The following is a 21,387-nucleotide window of genomic DNA, read 5'->3' on the forward strand; positions in this document are numbered from 1 at the left end:
AGAGACATGCAGTTCTTACAAAAATAAAATGTAACCTCTGGATCTCTGTTATGTTTTTCTCATGATCTCTTCATTTCTCTCTCTCTCTGACAGTCAGTCACTGTGAGCCATGTCTCTGTCTAGTATCTACTACTACTTTCTAATAGTACTTAGAATTTAGTAAAGTTACCCTGTTTTGTTGTTGTGACAGTCAGACACTGACTTCACTTACCGGGCCAGAGAATTATATCATCAGATCTTCGTCTGCCAGAGACCCAGAGTCAGTGCCAGACACAGACAGACTGACAGTGCCTGCCCTGCTGGTGCTGCTCCTTCCCGCGCTCTCAGTCTTGCAGTCGCATTTGTCCTGGCTGTCCACCACAGTGCCTGCTCGCTGGCTCCTCCTCTCCAGTCTCCGGTCACGGTCATGTTCCTTGTGCAATGTGCTGTGTTTGAACATGACCGCCCGGCTGGAAGGAAATGTAGGAGCAATAGCATGCTGTCTGGATTGGTGTGCTACGAGTGCGCACAAGTGCGTGTAGAGCTGGCAAGCATGAAGCGACATGAGGCATGATGATGAGGCATGAAGGGGGTTCCTCCAAAGGAGCACGGCCCAGGAACTGAGGCGCGCTGTGCGCCGCAAATTATTACTCACTCGTGGGCATGGCGGTAGTTGGTCATAAAAAGTGACTGACTGTCATCTGTTAACAACTCAAGTGAAGAGTGTGTGACTATCTGTGACAAAATAAAAAACGCCACTGCCCAAACACAACACCAGACTGAGTAAAACATTTAAAAAAAAGATATTTATATCAGTTGAAGTTCACACTGTGTATTAATTTTGCAACCATATGAGGCCTGGCGGGGGGGCATACAGGGGGGCAAAGAAGAATATAGGGGGGCAATTGCCCCCCCTTGCCCCACTGTAGCAACGCCACTGCCGGTCAGGTAGGTGGAGCAAGGACATAGCCCAAGTTCCCACTACCATGGAACACCCCGACCAGCCCTGAGATCCAGGAATCCAAAACAACCCAAAACTGGGTCAGGAAAAAGGAACAAAGCCCCAGAAAGCAGAAGTCTCAGGGAGAAAAAACAGGTCCGGGCACCTATAGTTCAGGCAACCATACCCTGGAACTAAACACCCCAACTGGCCAAAAACCCAGACAAAGGGAATGGATGCATATCCAGAGAATCCGGATAGCGAGGAGAACTTGAAAGCCCCAACCAAAGGAATGAACCACCCCTAGCCAAAGTCCAATGCTCCAAGGAGCAAGGCTAGAAGTCGAATGAAGGAACTTCCAAGCCTCAGGACAACAAAAGGGATACCTCGAGGTCCACAAAACCCTACCAGTCTCCCCAGCCATCACCTCCACACAGGCAGAGGACACAGGGAAGAGAAAAGCAAAAGCACTAAGCCTTCCCAGCTCTGGGAACCCCGAGCTAAGCAAAGTCTCCAAAGGGATCAACCCTCATCCGGAACGCAGATCCCTAAAAGGAGACAATAGAAGAAGACCCAAAGGTCTCATAACTCAGTCAGACAGTACACGTCAAAAGAGTAAGAGCTGCAGCTAGATACGCTTACGTGCATACCTTCAAGGTGCCAAGAGCTGCAACTGGTTTCAACTGCAAACCTTCCTCATGCTAGATAGCTATCCAAGCTGTTGGATCAAGCCCCAAAAGGGCAAATCCAGAGCCTTAAAATTTAAGGCCAAAACGGCTCAAACTGCGGTAATGGGGTGCTAAGCCCTCCAACCCTCCACCGCATGGGGGAGGAAACTCTAGGTTCTGATGAGATCAGATGTCAGATAGAGTGATGCAATGGAAACTCCCCTGATGCGGTCATCTATGACTGAAGGCTATAAGGACTGAAACAATCCTACCCACCTCATGGAACCACAGGTCCTCTCGAATGCTTAGTTAACATGTATAAAAGATAACTGAGCACCCTGCGCTTCCACAGAACCAGCGAGCAGAACAGTGCCACGTGTCTCAACAGTCACAAGACAGAACAAACCCAACAGGATCTGGGATTGATACTCTTTATTACTTCTTCGGAAGTTGTTTTGGACATATAGTCTTATGTTAACTATGCCTGTTTTCTTTTCTTCTCCACTGAGGGAGGATTTATGCAGCTTGCCGGTTAGGTCCCTGAGTGCAAATGGAGCCCTATCTCACAAAACTGGGAAAGAACTCAAAGAAAGACAAATAGGAGATTACCTCATCCCCATATCTCTAATGAGGCATAACATTTGAATTATCAGACTGAAAATCCCTGTATCTTTTAACTATAGGGTAATTTAATAACTGAAAAAGATGTCTGAGCAATACGCAAAGGCACACAATCCGATAACGAAAGGCACAACACTCCAGAACAGAACCCTCAGGATACTGCGGAGACAATAGGGCATGAGCACATTCTAAAAGAAATGTCTGGACTCTGCAGACGAACAATCGCCAACATTATCTCAAAGCGAAAACATGCTGCAACCTCTGGGGGAACATGCCACCCTGCGTGGAGGAAATATAAACTGGGTTACCCGCATGTGTAGGAGGAAGAATCGGTAGGGACCTCGCCCCCTGGAGGACAGGGCCTCCAGAGGTGGATGGCTTAACAGACCCCTGATTCCCCGAGCCCGAGGAACCGGGTGCTCTCATATGGCATATGGAACAAAACTGGTTGACAGGAGTCAACGAGGCCAAACCGGATTTGTCTATGGACACAGAATCTGAATCTGATAACATAATCATCTCGGTATCAGAATCCTCCGTAACTGAATCTGAAATGAGCACAATCTCAGCATCAGAATCCTCCATAACTGTAAAGAGGATATATAAATATGGACTATAAACTGTAAAAAACAAAAACGCCACCTGACACCACCAATGGCTGGGGCACTCACCACCTCCTATGACCAGACCCCTGTGGACTAGAATATCTCAGTCGTCACATGGTCAGGAATGTGGAAATGGAAACAGAGCGTAACCATGCTCGGACACAGGGTGAACCGTACAGTCCAAAAATCATGCCCAGCCAAAATCACTTCCAAAGGCCTCAAAGTTCCAAACCACGAGCCCATAAAGCTCACACATAAGCAGGTTGAATCACATAAAAAACATGATTATAAACCCCCATGTCCAATAACCCCCCTTAGGAGATATTAACCCTCGATTCCAAGATACTTAACAGAGACTCACTGAGACCCTTATGTTATAAGTTAAACCCGCAAAGTGATAGCCTCAGGGAAACATTCACATTACAGTACATTGAATAAAGTAAAATAAAACGATCTTACTGGAGTCAACGCCATGGAACAGGAACACGGCCTTTCAAGTGTGACAGATTGTAGCATCGCCTCCGCCATGGACTTGAGAGAAGAAAGTAGGCAGTGAAGCGAAGTTCGACAACGCCGATTGCTTGAAGAGCTGTTAATAAGAGTCGGGACGGTTTTGCAGAAAGAAACTTCCTGCATCTCCGGACTCTAACTTTCATCCAAGCCCTCACTGAGAGACTAACAGGACTACTTAAAACTCCTGTCCCATGCCAAAGAGTACTACCCTCCATAAGAGGGTAGACACGTCTCTGCCAACCTCTTGGGACAAAAGGCAAAGAATGACTGGGAGATGAGGGGAGTGGGAGGAGTTTTTAAGCTTTTGGCTGGGGTGTCTTTGCCTCCTCCTGGTGGCCAGGTTCTTATTTCCCAAAAGTAATGAATGCAGTTGTGAACTCTTTCCATTTAAGAAGAAAAGAGCAATATCTGCGAAGCGCAATAAAGCAAAGTGCAATACAATGAGGTATGCCTGTATATGTTTAAATGTGACCATATGTAGTTATGTATTTCTATGTGTATAAATGTATTTACAGACATATACTGTATATATATGTGTTTATATGTGTATATATGTACACATATATAGACATATATGCTTTTAGATGTTTTATCTACTTTGCATTTAAGTAGATAAAAACATATTCATATGTGTTATACTGTGTATTTGCTGTAAATATTTCATACTCCAATGTTCTGCACATAGCATAAGATGTTCTATGTATTAATAAATTGATTTTCCTATATATATATATATATATATATATATATATATATATATATATATATATATACATATATACAACAACATTTTAAAAAGAGATAAAAGGTGAGTTTAAAATCCTCCACTACGCACAACATAGAGAAAATAACTCATTGTGTAGTTCATTAACACATCTAGACAGGCCAGAAGGCTTGTTTTTCCCACATAAAACCTCTGGAATACACTGTTTCCAAAGCAGCAAGGGATTCTGGGTAAGATACGCAAATTAGGTTCACAATGACACACCTTTTTACTTCTACACAATGAGTTATTTTCTCTATTTTGTGCGTAGTGGAGGATTTTAAACTCACCTTTTATCTCCCCCAATTTAAAATGTTGTATTTTGCCCGGAAACAACTTCACCCAGCAGTGATTCAAACCTTCTCCCAGCTGATGAGTAGCAACAACTACGAAACAGTCTGTCCTGGGATGGTTATGAATCACTGCACTAACCCTAGCTAAGCTTATAAGCTGTGTAAACAGAGATACTTTGGCGTTAAGGGAATCTTCAGAAAAGCAGACTTGAAGTAAAAAGGTGTGTCATTGTGAACCTGATTTGCATATCTTACCCAGAATCCTTTGCTGCATTGGAAACAATGTATTCCAGAGGTTTTCTGTGGGAAAACAAGCCTTCTGGCCTGTCTAGATTTGTTAATGAACTACACAATGAGAATTTTCTCTCTCTCTCTATATATATATATATATAATCATCTATATATATATAGGTATACATATATATTGTACGAAAATACTATCAGAAATATGTAGAAATATGTATTTATGAATAAATAGAACATATTCTGCTATGTGAAGAACATTGGAATGTAAAATATTCATATTTTCATTTCAGGTTAGTGCACTTGAAATAAATAATCGGGTTTGTGTTTGATTAGGGTATTAGTCCCCCCCCCCCCACACACTTTTTTTGCTCCATTGACTTCTATGAGGAAATAGAAGATATTTAGGCTTTTTACGTTTGTCGGGTTAGCAGGCGAGTGAGTCCGGGCCACACTAACATAGGTGGAGGCATCATGACAAAACTAAGGTGGGACACACCATGGAGGGAGGGGGCAGAAGGGCCACAATAAGACAGGAGGGGTACAGAGCCCAACAAAGGCAGTAGGAGTGGCAGGGCCCAATTAAGGCATAGTTTACATTTAAGTTTTAAAGTTTTTATACTAGTGGTAACATAAGAAGACTTTAATAGAGATAAATGTTTTTATCACCAGTTTCCCAAATTTTCAACATCAATGAAAAGTAGGCAAAGCTGCACCTGGTTTAGTGGTTAATGGCTAATAGAGATAGCTCATACAGTTGTTGTAGTGTTCACTGGTTGATTCAGGCAACTCACAGACCTGGGTTAGTGCTTACAGGATGATGGACATAACCCACACTGCTGTTTTAGAGCCCAGTGTTTGAGAGAGCATAGTTATACTGCCGTATTAATGCTCACTGACTGATAGACACACACATAGCGGTACAAGGTCTCATTAGTGAACAATCTCACACTGCACCAACACTTACTGCTTACCAGGGACAAACAGCCACAAGTCTAAAGAGAAACATTTAAACCTTGGGGACATGGTTTTCACACTGTGAGATTCATTACAGAAAACAAACACAATCAGCTCAGTAACTTACCAGCTACACTGAGATAAAAGTACTTGTCAGATGTAGCCTCACACATCCAGCGGTACCAGCCTGTGTCCTCCATCCTCAGGTTTTGCAGAGAGCAAGAACTGTTCCTGCACTGCACGCGGTCTTTATATGGTTTATGTACGCGGTCAGGATAGATCCCGTCTACATAAAACACTCTTGTAGAAACATTATTGTTCTTATCTTCTCTAAGGAATGACAGCTCTCCCATTACTTTGCACCGGATCACATTAAAGAAGACAGATCCATCAAGGAACCCGGTAATGTTTTCCTGTTTGGGTTGTGCTGTGGGATGAAAGAAAGATATCAGCCTTCTATACAGAGAACACTAATGTATGTTATGTATTCTAATCTTACATCTTCCTTTTGTCATCTAATCTTATAGGAGAATATTATATTGTACGTTAATTATTTTTTTCTCTGTACATGAATTCTCTATTGCTGGTCCCAGATGTGGTTTTGTACCATGTGTCAAGTCTGGCTATAGGCACCGTCATTTTTACCTTTTCTCATCCCCCCACACTATTGGCATAAGGATGTGACATACAAGTGTGCAGTAACCATTAATTATTATTATTAATAATAATAATAACAATAATAATAACCAGCGCTGCATAGTATGGTGCTTTATAAATAAACAATAATAATAACAATAATAACAACCAGCGCTGCGCAGTATGGTGCTTTATAAATAAACAATAATAATAACAATAATAACAACCAGCGCTGCGCAGTATGGTGCTTTATAAATAAACAATAATAATAACAACCAGCGCTGCGCAGTATGGTGCTTTATAAATAAACAATAATAATAACAATAATAACAACCAGCTCTGCGCAGTATGGTGCTTTATAAATAAACAATAATAATAACAATAATAATAACCAGCGCTGCACAGTATGGTGCTTTATAAATAAACAATAATAATGACAATAACAACAACCAGTGCTGCGCAGTATGGTGCTTTATAAATAAACAATAATAATAACAATAACAACAACTAGCGCTGCGCAGTATGGTGCTTTATAAATAAACAATAATAATGACAATAACAACAACCAGTGCTGTGCAGTATGGTGCTTTATAAATAAACAATAATAATAACAATAACAACAACCAGCGCTGCTCAGTATGGTGCTTTATAAATAAACAATAATAATAACAATAACAACAACCAGCGCTGCGCAGTATGGTGCTTTATAAACAAACAATAATAATAACAATAATAACAACCAGCGCTGCGCAGTATGGTGCTTTATAAATAAACAATAATAATAACAATAACAACAACCAGTGCTGTGCAGTATGGTGCTTTATAAATAAACAATAATAATAACAATAACAACAACCAGTGCTGTGCAGTATGATGCTTTATAAATAAACAATAATAATAATAATAACAACAACCAGTGCTGTGCAGTATGATGCTTTATAAATAAACAATAATAATAACAATAACAACAACCAGTACTGCGCAGTATGGTGCTTTATAAATAAACAATAATAATAACAATAACAACAACCAGCGCTGCGCAGTATGGTGCTTTATAAATAAACAATAATAATAACAATAACAACAACCAGCGCTGCGCAGTATGGTGCTTTATAAATAAACAATAATAATAACAATAACAACAACCAGCGCTGCGCAGTATGGTGCTTTATAAATAAACAATAATAATAACAATAACAACAACCAGTGCTGTGCAGTATGGTGCTTTATAAATAAACAATAATAATAACAATAACAACAACCAGCGCTGCGCAGTATGGTGCTTTATAAATAAACAATAATAATGACAATAACAACAACCAGCGCTGCGCAGTATGGAGCTTTATAAATAAACAATAATAATAACAATAACAACAACCAGTACTGCGCAGTATGGTGCTTTATAAATAAACAATAATAATAACAACAACCAGCGCTGCGCAGTATGGTGCTTTATAAATAAACAATAATAATAACAATAACAACAACCAACGCTGCGCAGTATGGTGCTTTATAAACAAACAATAATAATAACAATAATAACAACCAGCGCTGCACAGTATGGTGCTTTATAAATAAACAATAATAATAACAATAACAACAACCAGTGCTGTGCAGTATGGTGCTTTATAAATAAACAATAATAATAACAATAACAACAACCAGTGCTGTGCAGTATGATGCTTTATAAATAAACAATAATAATAACAATAACAACAACCAGTGCTGTGCAGTATGGTGCTTTATAAATAAACAATAATAATAACAATAACAACAACCAGCGCTGCGCAGTATGGTGCTTTATAAATAAACAATAATAATAACAATAACAACAACCAGCGCTGCGCAGTATGGTGCTTTATAAATAAACAATAATAATAACAATAACAACAACCAGTGCTGTGCAGTATGGAGCTTTATAAATAAACAATAATAATAACAATAACAACAACCAGTACTGCGCAGTATGGTGCTTTATAAATAAACAATAATAATAACAACAACCAGCGCTGCGCAGTATGGTGCTTTATAAATAAACAATAATAATGACAATAACAACAACCAGTAGTGAGCAGTATGGTGCTTTATAAATAAACAATAATAATGACAATAACAACAACCAGTACTGCGCAGTATGGTGCTTTATAAATAAACAATAATAATAAAGATAATAACAACCAGCGCTGCGCAGTATGGTGCTTTATAAATAAACAATAATAATAACAATAACAACAACCAGCGCTGCGCAGTATGGTGCTTTATAAACAAACAATAATAATAACAATAATAACAACCAGCGCTGCGCAGTATGGTGCTTTATAAATAAACAATAATAATAACAATAACAACAACCAGCGCTGCGCAGTATGGTGCTTTATAAATAAACAATAATAATAACAATAACAACAACCAGCGCTGCGCAGTATGGTGCTTTATAAATAAACAATAATAATAACAATAACAACAACCAGCGCTGCGCAGTATGGTGCTTTATAAATAAACAATAATAATAACAATAATAATAACCAGCGCTGCGCAGTATGGTGCTTTATAAACAATAATAATAACAATAACAACAACCAGCGCTGCGCAGTATGGTGCTTTATAAATAAACAATAATATTAACAATAATAACAACCAGCGCTGCGCAGTATGGTGCTTTATAAATAAACAATAATAATAACAATAATAACAACCAGCGCTGCGCAGTATGGTGCTTTATAAATAAACAATAATAATAACAATAACAACAACTAGCGCTGCGCAGTATGGTGCTTTATAAATAAACAATAATAATGACAATAACAACAACCAGTGCTGTGCAGTATGGTGCTTTATAAATAAACAATAATAATAACAATAACAACAACCAGTGCTGTGCAGTAGGGTGCTTTATAAATAAACAATAATAATAACAATAACAACAACCAGTACTGCGCAGTATGGTGCTTTATAAATAAACAATAATAATAACAACAACCAGCGCTGCGCAATATGGTGCTTTATAAATAAACAATAATAATGACAATAACAACAACCAGCGCTGCGCAGTATGGTGCTTTATAAATAAACAATAATAATGACAATAACAACAACCAGTACTGCGCAGTATGGTGCTTTATAAATAAACAATAATAATAACAATAATAACAACCAGCGCTGCGCAGTATGGTGCTTTATAAATAAACAATAATAATAACAATAACAACAACCAGCGCTGCGCAGTATGGTGCTTTATAAATAAACAATAATAATAACAATAACAACAACCAGCGCTGTGCAGTATGGTGCTTTATAAATAAACAATAATAATAACAATAATAACAACCAGCGCTGCGCAGTATGGTGCTTTATAAATAAACAATAATAATAACAATAACAACAACCAGCGCTGCACAGTATGGTGCTTTATAAACAAACAATAATAATAACAATAATAACAACCAGCGCTGCGCAGTATGGTGCTTTATAAATAAACAATAATAATAACAATAACAACAACCAGCGCTGCGCAGTATGGTGCTTTATAAATAAACAATAATAATAACAATAACAACAACCAGCGCTGCGCAGTATGGTGCTTTATAAACAATAATAATAACAATAACAACAACCAGCGCTGCGCAGTATGGTGCTTTATAAATAAACGATAATAATAACAATAACAACAACCAGCGCTGTGCAGTATGGTGCTTTATAAATAAACAATAATAATAACAATAATAATAACCAGCGCTGCGCAGTATGGTGCTTTATAAACAATAATAATAACAATAATAACAACCAGTGCTGCGCAGTATGGTGCTTTATAAATAAACAATAATAATAACAATAACAACAACCAGCGCTGCGCAGTATGGTGCTTTATAAATAAACAATAATATTAACAATAATAACAACCAGCGCTGCGCAGTATGGTGCTTTATAAATAAACAATAATAATAATAATAATAACAACCAGCGCTGCGCAGTATGGTGCTTTATAAATAAACAATAATAATAACAATAACAACAACCAGTGCTGCGCAGTATGGTGCTTTATAAATAAACAATAATAATAACAATAACAACAACCAGCGCTGCATAGTATGGTGCTTTATAAATAAACAATAATAATAACAATAATAATAACCAGTGCTGCGCAGTATGGTGCTTTATAAACAATAATAATAACAATAACAACAACCAGCGCTGCGCAGTATGGTGCTTTATAAATAAACAATAATAATAACAATAACAACAACCAGCGCTGCGCAGTATGGTGCTTTATAAATAAACAATAATAATAACAATAACAACAACCAGCGCTGTGCAGTATGGTGCTTTATAAATAAACAATAATAATAACAATAATAACAACCAGCGCTGCGCAGTATGGTGCTTTATAAATAAACAATAATAATAACAATAATAACAACCAGCGCTGCGCAGTATGGTGCTTTATAAATAAACAATAATAATAACAATAATAACAACCAGCGCTGCGCAGTATGGTGCTTTATAAACAATAATAATAATAACAATAACAACAACCAGCGCTGCGCAGTATGGTGCTTTATAAATAAACAATAATAATAACAATAACAACAACCAGTGCTGCGCAGTATGGTGCTTTATAAATAAACAATAATAATAACAATGACAACAACCAGCGCTGCGCAGTATGGTGCTTTATAAATAAACAATAATAATAACAATAACAACAACCAGCGCTGCGCAGTATGGTGCTTTATAAACAATAATAATAACAATAACAACAACCAGCGCTGTGCAGTATGGTGCTTTATAAATAAACAATAATAATAACAATAACAACAACCAGTGCTGCGCACTATGGTGCTTTATAAATAAACAATAATAATAACAATAATAACAACCAGTGCTGCGCAGTATGGTGCTTTATAAACCATAATAATAACAATAATAACAACCAGCGCTGCGCAGTATGGTGCTTTATAAATAAACAATAATAATAACAATAATAACAACCAGTGCTGCGCAGTATGGTGCTTTATAAACCATAATAATAACAATAACAACAACCAGCGCTGCGCAGTATGGTGCTTTATAAATAAACAATAATAATAACAATAACAACAACCAGCGCTGCGCAGTATGGTGCTTTATAAATAAACAATAATAATAACAATAACAACAACCAGCGCTGCGCAGTATGGTGCTTTATAAATAAACAATAATAATAACAATAACAACAACCAGCGCTGCGCAGTATGGTGCTTTATAAATAAACAATAATAATAACAATAACAACAACCAGCGCTGCGCAGTATGGTGCTTTATAAATAAACAATAATAATAACAATAATAACAACCAGCACTGCCCAGTATGGTGCTTTATAAACAATAATAATAACAATAACAACAACCAGTGCTGCGCAGTATGGTGCTTTATAAATAAACAATAATAATAACAATAACAACAACCAGCGCTGCGCAGTATGGTGCTTTATAAATAAACAATAATAATAACAATAACAACAACCAGCGCTGCGCAGTATGGTGCTTTATAAATAAACAATAATAATAACAATAACAACAAACAGCGCTGCGCAGTATGGTGCTTTATAAATAAACAATAATAATAACAATAATAACAACCAGCGCTGCGCAGTATGGTGCTTTATAAACAATAATAATAACAATAACAACAACCAGCGCTGCGCAGTATGGCGCTTTATAAATAAACAATAATAATAACAATAATAACAACCAGTGCTACACAGTATGGTGCTTTATAAATAAACAATAATAATAACAATAACAACAACCAGCGCTGCGCAGTATGGTGCATGGTGCTTTATAAATAAACAATAATAATAACAATAACAACAACCAGCGCTGCGCAGTATGGTGCTTTATAAATAAACAATAATAATAACAATAACAACAACCAGCGCTGCGCAGTATGGTGCTTTATAAATAAACAATAATAATAACAATAACGACAAACAGCGCTGCGCAGTATGGTGCTTTATAAATAAACAATAATAATAACAATAACAACAACCAGCGATGCGCAGTATGGTGCTTTATAAATAAACAATAATAATAACAATAACAACAACCAGAGCTGCGCAGTATGGTGCTTTATAAATAAACAATAATAATAACAATAACAACAACCAGCGCTGCGCAGTATGGTGCTTTATAAATAAACAATAATAATAACAATAACAACAACCAGCGCTGCGCAGTATGGTGCTTTATAAATAAACAATAATAATAACAATAACAACAACCAGAGCTGCGCAGTATGGTGCTTTATAAATAAACAATAATAATAACAATAATAACAACCAGCGCTGCGCAGTATGGTGCTTTATAAATAAACAATAATAATAACAATAATAACAACCAGCACTGCGCAGTATGGTGCTTTATAAACAATAATAATAACAATAACAACAACCAGCGCTGCGCAGTATGGCGCTTTATAAATAAACAATAATAATAACAATAATAACAACCAGTGCTGCACAGTATGGTGTTTATAAATAAACAATAATAATAACAATAACAACAACCAGCGCTGCGCAGTATGGTGCTTTATAAATAAACAATAATAATAACAATAACAACAACCAGCGCTGCGCAGTATGGTGCTTTATAAACAAACAATAATAATAACAATAATAACAACCAGCGCTGCGCAGTATGGTGCTTTATAAATAAACAATAATAATAACAATAACAACAACCAGCGCTGCGCAGTATGGTGCTTTATAAATAAACAATAATAATAACAATAACAACAACCAGCGCTGTGCAGTATGGTGCTTTATAAATAAACAATAATAATAACAACCAGCGCTGCGCAGTATGGTGCTTTATAAATAAACAATAATAATAACAATAATAACAACCAGCTCTGCGCAGTATGGTGCTTTATAAATAAACAATAATAATAACAATAATAATAACCAGCGCTGCACAGTATGGTGCTTTATAAATAAACAATAATAATGACAATAACAACAACCAGTGCTGCGCAGTATGGTGCTTTATAAATAAACAATAATAATAACAATAACAACAACTAGCGCTGCGCAGTATGGTGCTTTATAAATAAACAATAATAATGACAATAACAACAACCAGTGCTGTGCAGTATGGTGCTTTATAAATAAACAATAATAATAACAATAACAACAACCAGTGCTGTGCAGTATGGTGCTTTATAAATAAACAATAATAATAACAATAACAACAACCAGTGCTGTGCAGTATGATGCTTTATAAATAAACAATAATAATAACAATAACAACAACCAGTACTGCGCAGTATGGTGCTTTATAAATAAACAATAATAATAACAATAACAACAACCAGCGCTGCGCAGTATGGTGCTTTATAAATAAACAATAATAATAACAATAACAACAACCAGCGCTGCGCAGTATGGTGCTTTATAAATAAACAATAATAATAACAATAACAACAACCAGCGCTGCGCAGTATGGTGCTTTATAAATAAACAATAATAATAACAATAACAACAACCAGTGCTGTGCAGTATGGTGCTTTATAAATAAACAATAATAATAACAATAACAACAACCAGCGCTGCGCAGTATGGTGCTTTATAAATAAACAATAATAATGACAATAACAACAACCAGCGCTGCGCAGTATGGAGCTTTATAAATAAACAATAATAATAACAATAACAACAACCAGTACTGCGCAGTATGGTGCTTTATAAATAAACAATAATAATAACAACAACCAGCGCTGCGCAGTATGGTGCTTTATAAATAAACAATAATAATAACAATAACAACAACCAACGCTGCGCAGTATGGTGCTTTATAAACAAACAATAATAATAACAATAATAACAACCAGCGCTGCACAGTATGGTGCTTTATAAATAAACAATAATAATAACAATAACAACAACCAGCGCTGCGCAGTATGGTGCTTTATAAATAAACAATAATAATAACAATAACAACAATCAGCGCTGTGCAGTATGGTGCTTTATAAATAAACAATAATAATAACAATAATAACAACCAGCGCTGCGCAGTATGGTGCTTTATAAATAAACAATAATAATAACAATAACAACAACCAGCGCTGCGCAGTATGGTGCTTTATAAACAAACAATAATAATAACAATAATAACAACCAGCGCTGCGCAGTATGGTGCTTTATAAATAAACAATAATAATAACAATAACAACAACTAGCGCTGCGCAGTATGGTGCTTTATAAATAAACAATAATAATGACAATAACAACAACCAGTGCTGTGCAGTATGGTGCTTTATAAATAAACAATAATAATAATAATAACAACAACCAGCGCTGCACAGTATGGTGCTTTATAAATAAACAATAATAATAATAATAACAACAACCAGCGCTGCACAGTATGGTGCTTTATAAATAAACAATAATAATAACAATAACAACAACCAGCGCTGCGCAGTATGGTGCTTTATAAATAAACAATAATAATAACAATAATAACAACCAGCGCTGCGCAGTATGGTGCTTTATAAATAAACAATAATAATAACAATAACAACAACCAGTGCTGTGCAGTATGGTGCTTTATAAATAAACAATAATAATAACAATAACAACAACCAGTGCTGTGCAGTATGATGCTTTATAAATAAACAATAATAATAACAATAACAACAACCAGTGCTGTGCAGTATGGTGCTTTATAAATAAACAATAATAAAAACAATAACAACAACCAGCGCTGCGCAGTATGGTGCTTTATAAATAAACAATAATAATAACAATAACAACAACCAGCGCTGCGCAGTATGGTGCTTTATAAATAAACAATAATAATAACAATAACAACAACCAGTGCTGTGCAGTATGGAGCTTTATAAATAAACAATAATAATAACAATAACAACAACCAGTACTGCGCAGTATGGTGCTTTATAAATAAACAATAATAATAACAACAACCAGCGCTGCGCAGTATGGTGCTTTATAAATAAACAATAATAATGACAATAACAACAACCAGTAGTGAGCAGTATGGTGCTTTATAAATAAACAATAATAATGACAATAACAACAACCAGTACTGCGCAGTATGGTGCTTTATAAATAAACAATAATAATAAAGATAATAACAACCAGCGCTGCGCAGTATGGTGCTTTATAAATAAACAATAATAATAACAATAACAACAACCAGCGCTGCGCAGTATGGTGCTTTATAAACAAACAATAATAATAACAATAATAACAACCAGCGCTGCGCAGTATGGTGCTTTATAAATAAACAATAATAATAACAATAACAACAACCAGCGCTGCGCAGTATGGTGCTTTATAAATAAACAATAATAATAACAATAACAACAACCAGCGCTGCGCAGTATGGTGCTTTATAAATAAACAATAATAATAACAATAACAACAACCAGCGCTGCGCAGTATGGTGCTTTATAAATAAACAATAATAATAACAATAATAATAACCAGCGCTGCGCAGTATGGTGCTTTATAAACAATAATAATAACAATAACAACAACCAGCGCTGCGCAGTATGGTGCTTTATAAATAAACAATAATATTAACAATAATAACAACCAGCGCTGCGCAGTATGGTGCTTTATAAATAAACAATAATAATAACAATAATAACAACCAGCGCTGCGCAGTATGGTGCTTTATAAATAAACAATAATAATAACAATAACAACAACCAGTGCTGCGCAGTATGGTGCTTTATAAATAAACAATAATATTAACAATAATAACAACCAGTGCTGCGCAGTATGGTGCTTTATAAATAAACAATAATAATAACAATAACAACAACTAGCGCTGCGCAGTATGGTGCTTTATAAATAAACAATAATAATGACAATAACAACAACCAGTGCTGTGCAGTATGGTGCTTTATAAATAAACAATAATAATAACAATAACAACAACCAGTGCTGTGCAGTAGGGTGCTTTATAAATAAACAATAATAATAACAATAACAACAACCAGTACTGCGCAGTATGGTGCTTTATAAATAAACAATAATAATAACAACAACCAGCGCTGCGCAATATGGTGCTTTATAAATAAACAATAATAATGACAATAACAACAACCAGCGCTGCGCAGTATGGTGCTTTATAAATAAACAATAATAATGACAATAACAACAACCAGTACTGCGCAGTATGGTGCTTTATAAATAAACAATAATAATAACAATAATAACAACCAGCGCTGCGCAGTATGGTGCTTTATAAATAAACAATAATAATAACAATAACAACAACCAGCGCTGCGCAGTATGGTGCTTTATAAATAAACAATAATAATAACAATAACAACAACCAGCGCTGTGCAGTATGGTGCTTTATAAATAAACAATAATAATAACAATAATAACAACCAGCGCTGCGCAGTATGGTGCTTTATAAATAAACAATAATAATAACAATAACAACAACCAGCGCTGCACAGTATGGTGCTTTATAAACAAACAATAATAATAACAATAATAACAACCAGCGCTGCGCAGTATGGTGCTTTATAAATAAACAATAATAATAACAATAACAACAACCAGCGCTGCGCAGTATGGTGCTTTATAAATAAACAATAATAATAACAATAACAACAACCAGCGCTGCGCAGTATGGTGCTTTATAAATAAACAATAATAATGACAATAACAACAACCAGCGCTGCGCAGTATGGTGCTTTATAAATAAACAATAATAATAACAATAACAACAACCAGCGCTGCGCAGTATGGTGCTTTATAAACAATAATAATAACAATAACAACAACCAGCGCTGCGCAGTATGGTGCTTTATAAATAAACAATAATAATAACAATAACAACAACCAGCGCTGTGCAGTATGGTGCTTTATAAATAAACAATAATAATAACAATAATAATAACCAGCGCTGCGCAGTATGGTGCTTTATAAACAATAATAATAACAATAATAACAACCAGTGCTGCGCAGTATGGTGCTTTATAAATAAACAATAATAATAACAATAACAACAACCAGCGCTGCGCAGTATGGTGCTTTATAAATAAACAATAATATTAACAATAATAACAACCAGCGCTGCGCAGTATGGTGCTTTATAAATAAACAATAATAATAATAATAATAACAACCAGCGCTGCGCAGTATGGTGCTTTATAAATAAACAATAATAATAACAATAACAACAACCAGTGCTGCGCAGTATGGTGCTTTATAAATAAACAATAATAATAACAATAACAACAACCAGCGCTGCATAGTATGGTGCTTTATAAATAAACAATAATAATAACAATAATAATAACCAGTGCTGCGCAGTATGGTGCTTTATAAACAATAATAATAACAATAACAACAACCAGCGCTGCGCAGTATGGTGCTTTATAAATAAACAATAATAATAACAATAACAACAACCAGCGCTGCGCAGTATGGTGCTTTATAAATAAACAATAATAATAACAATAACAACAACCAGCGCTGTGCAGTATGGTGCTTTATAAATAAACAATAATAATAACAATAATAACAACCAGCGCTGCGCAGTATGGTGCTTTATAAATAAACAATAATAATAACAATAATAACAACCAGCGCTGCGCAGTATGGTGCTTTATAAATAAACAATAATAATAACAATAATAACAACCAGCGCTGCGCAGTATGGTGCTTTATAAACAATAATAATAATAACAATAACAACAACCAGCGCTGCGCAGTATGGTGCTTTATAAATAAACAATAATAATAACAATAACAACAACCAGTGCTGCGCAGTATGGTGCTTTATAAATAAACAATAATAATAACAATGACAACAACCAGCGCTGCGCAGTATGGTGCTTTATAAATAAACAATAATAATAACAATAACAACAACCAGCGCTGCGCAGTATGGTGCTTTATAAACAATAATAATAACAATAACAACAACCAGCGCTGTGCAGTATGGTGCTTTATAAATAAACAATAATAATAACAATAACAACAACCAGTGCTGCGCACTATGGTGCTTTATAAATAAACAATAATAATAACAATAATAACAACCAGTGCTGCGCAGTATGGTGCTTTATAAACCATAATAATAACAATAATAACAACCAGCGCTGCGCAGTATGGTGCTTTATAAATAAACAATAATAATAACAATAATAACAACCAGTGCTGCGCAGTATGGTGCTTTATAAACCATAATAATAACAATAACAACAACCAGCGCTGCGCAGTATGGTGCTTTATAAATAAACAATAATAATAACAATAACAACAACCAGCGCTGCGCAGTATGGTGCTTTATAAATAAACAATAATAATAACAATAACAACAACCAGCGCTGCGCAGTATGGTGCTTTATAAATAAACAATAATAATAACAATAACAACAACCAGCGCTGCGCAGTATGGTGCTTTATAAATAAACAATAATAATAACAATAACAACAACCAGCGCTGCGCAGTATGGTGCTTTATAAATAAACAATAATAATAACAATAATAACAACCAGCACTGCCCAGTATGGTGCTTTATAAACAATAATAATAACAATAACAACAACCAGTGCTGCGCAGTATGGTGCTTTATAAATAAACAATAATAATAACAATAACAACAACCAGCGCTGCGCAGTATGGTGCTTTATAAATAAACAATAATAATAACAATAACAACAACCAGCGCTGCGCAGTATGGTGCTTTATAAATAAACAATAATAATAACAATAACAACAAACAGCGCTGCGCAGTATGGTGCTTTATAAATAAACAATAATAATAACAATAATAACAACCAGCGCTGCGCAGTATGGTGCTTTATAAACAATAATAATAACAATAACAACAACCAGCGCTGCGCAGTATGGCGCTTTATAAATAAACAATAATAATAACAATAATAACAACCAGTGCTGCACAGTATGGTGCTTTATAAATAAACAATAATAATAACAATAACAACAACCAGCGCTGCGCAGTATGGTGCATGGTGCTTTATAAATAAACAATAATAATAACAATAACAACAACCAGCGCTGCGCAGTATGGTGCTTTATAAATAAACAATAATAATAACAATAACAACAACCAGCGCTGCGCAGTATGGTGCTTTATAAATAAACAATAATAATAACAATAACGACAAACAGCGCTGCGCAGTATGGTGCTTTATAAATAAACAATAATAATAACAATAACAACAACCAGCGATGCGCAGTATGGTGCTTTATAAATAAACAATAATAATAACAATAACAACAACCAGAGCTGCGCAGTATGGTGCTTTATAAATAAACAATAATAATAACAATAACAACAACCAGCGCTGCGCAGTATGGTGCTTTATAAATAAACAATAATAATAACAATAACAACAACCAGCGCTGCGCAGTATGGTGCTTTATAAATAAACAATAATAATAACAATAACAACAACCAGAGCTGCGCAGTATGGTGCTTTATAAATAAACAATAATAATAACAATAACAACAACCAGCGCTGCGCAGTATGGTGCTTTATAAATAAACAATAATAATAACAATAATAACAACCAGCACTGCGCAGTATGGTGCTTTATAAACAATAATAATAACAATAACAACAACCAGCGCTGCGCAGTATGGCGCTTTATAAATAAACAATAATAATAACAATAATAACAACCAGTGCTGCACAGTATGGTGCTTTATAAATAAACAATAATAATAACAATAACAACAACCAGCGCTGCGCAGTATGGTGCTTTATAAATAAACAATAATAATAACAATAACAACAACCAGCACTGCGCAGTATGGTGCTTTATAAACAAACAATAATAATAACAATAATAACAACCAGCGCTGCGCAGTATGGTGCTTTATAAATAAACAATAATAATAACAATAACAACAACCAGCGCTGCGCAGTATGGTGCTTTATAAATAAACAATAATAATAACAATAACAACAACCAGCGCTGTGCAGTATGGTGCTTTATAAATAAACAATAATAATAACAATAATAACAACCAGCGCTGCGCAGTATGGTGCTTTATAAATAAACAATAATAATAACAATAACAACAACCAGCGCTGTGCAGTATGGTGCTTTATAAATAAACAATAATAATAACAATAACAACAACCAGCGCTGCGCAGTATGGTGCTTTATAAACAAACAATAATAATAACAATAATAACAACCAGCGCTGCGCAGTATGGTGCTTTATAAATAAACAATAATAATAACAATAACAACAACCAGCGCTGCGCAGTATGGTGCTTTATAAATAAACAATAATAATAACAATAACAACAACCAGCGCTGCACAGTATGGTGCTTTATAAATAAACAATAATAATAACAATAACAACAACCAGCGCTGTGCAGTATGGTGCTTTATAAATAAACAATAATAATAACAATAACAACAACCAGCGCTGCGCAGTATGGTGCTTTATAAACAAACAATAATAATAACAATAATAACAACCAGCGCTGCGCAGTATGGTGCTTTATAAATAAACAATAATAATAACAATAACAACAACCAGCGCTGCGCAGTATGGTGCTTTATAAATAAACAATAATAATAACAATAACAACAACCAGCGCTGCGCAGTATGGTGCTTTATAAATAAACAATAATAATAACAATAATAATAACCAGCGCTGCGCAGTATGGTGCTTTATAAACAATAATAATAACAATAATAACAACCAGTGCTGCGCAGTATGGTGCTTTATAAATAAACAATAATAATAACAATAACAACAACCAGCGCTGCGCAGTATGGTGCTTTATAAATAAACAATAATATTAACAATAATAACAACCAGCGCTGCGCAGTATGGTGCTTTATAAATAAACAATAATAATAACAATAATAACAACCAGCGCTGCGCAGTATGGTGCTTTATAAATAAACAATAATAATAACAATAACAACAACCAGTGCTGCGCAGTATGGTGCTTTATAAATAAACAATAATATTAACAATAATAACAACCAGTGCTGCGCAGTATGGTGCTTTATAAATAAACAATAATAATAACAATAACAACAACCAGCGCTGCGCAGTATGGTGCTTTATAAATAAACAATAATAATAACAATAACAACAACCAGCGCTGCGCAGTATGGTGCTTTATAAATAAACAATAATAATAACA

At 34.9% G+C, this 21,387-nt stretch overlaps 1 protein-coding gene across 1 annotated transcript in view; it reads right to left on the reverse strand.

Annotated features, from left to right (window-relative positions):
* The window catches only part of LOC128650439 (uncharacterized), a 490,879-nt gene that overhangs the window by 396,601 nt on the left and 72,891 nt on the right, over positions 1-21,387 (reverse strand). The window contains exon 3 of the mRNA XM_053704383.1: positions 5,710-6,009. Within this exon, the coding sequence (XP_053560358.1) occupies positions 5,710-6,009 (300 nt within the window). The remainder of the gene's footprint in view (positions 1-5,709; positions 6,010-21,387) is intronic.

The sequence above is a fragment of the Bombina bombina genome, chromosome 2 (genome assembly GCF_027579735.1).
Source record: "Bombina bombina isolate aBomBom1 chromosome 2, aBomBom1.pri, whole genome shotgun sequence".
NCBI lineage: Eukaryota > Metazoa > Chordata > Amphibia > Anura > Bombinatoridae > Bombina > Bombina bombina.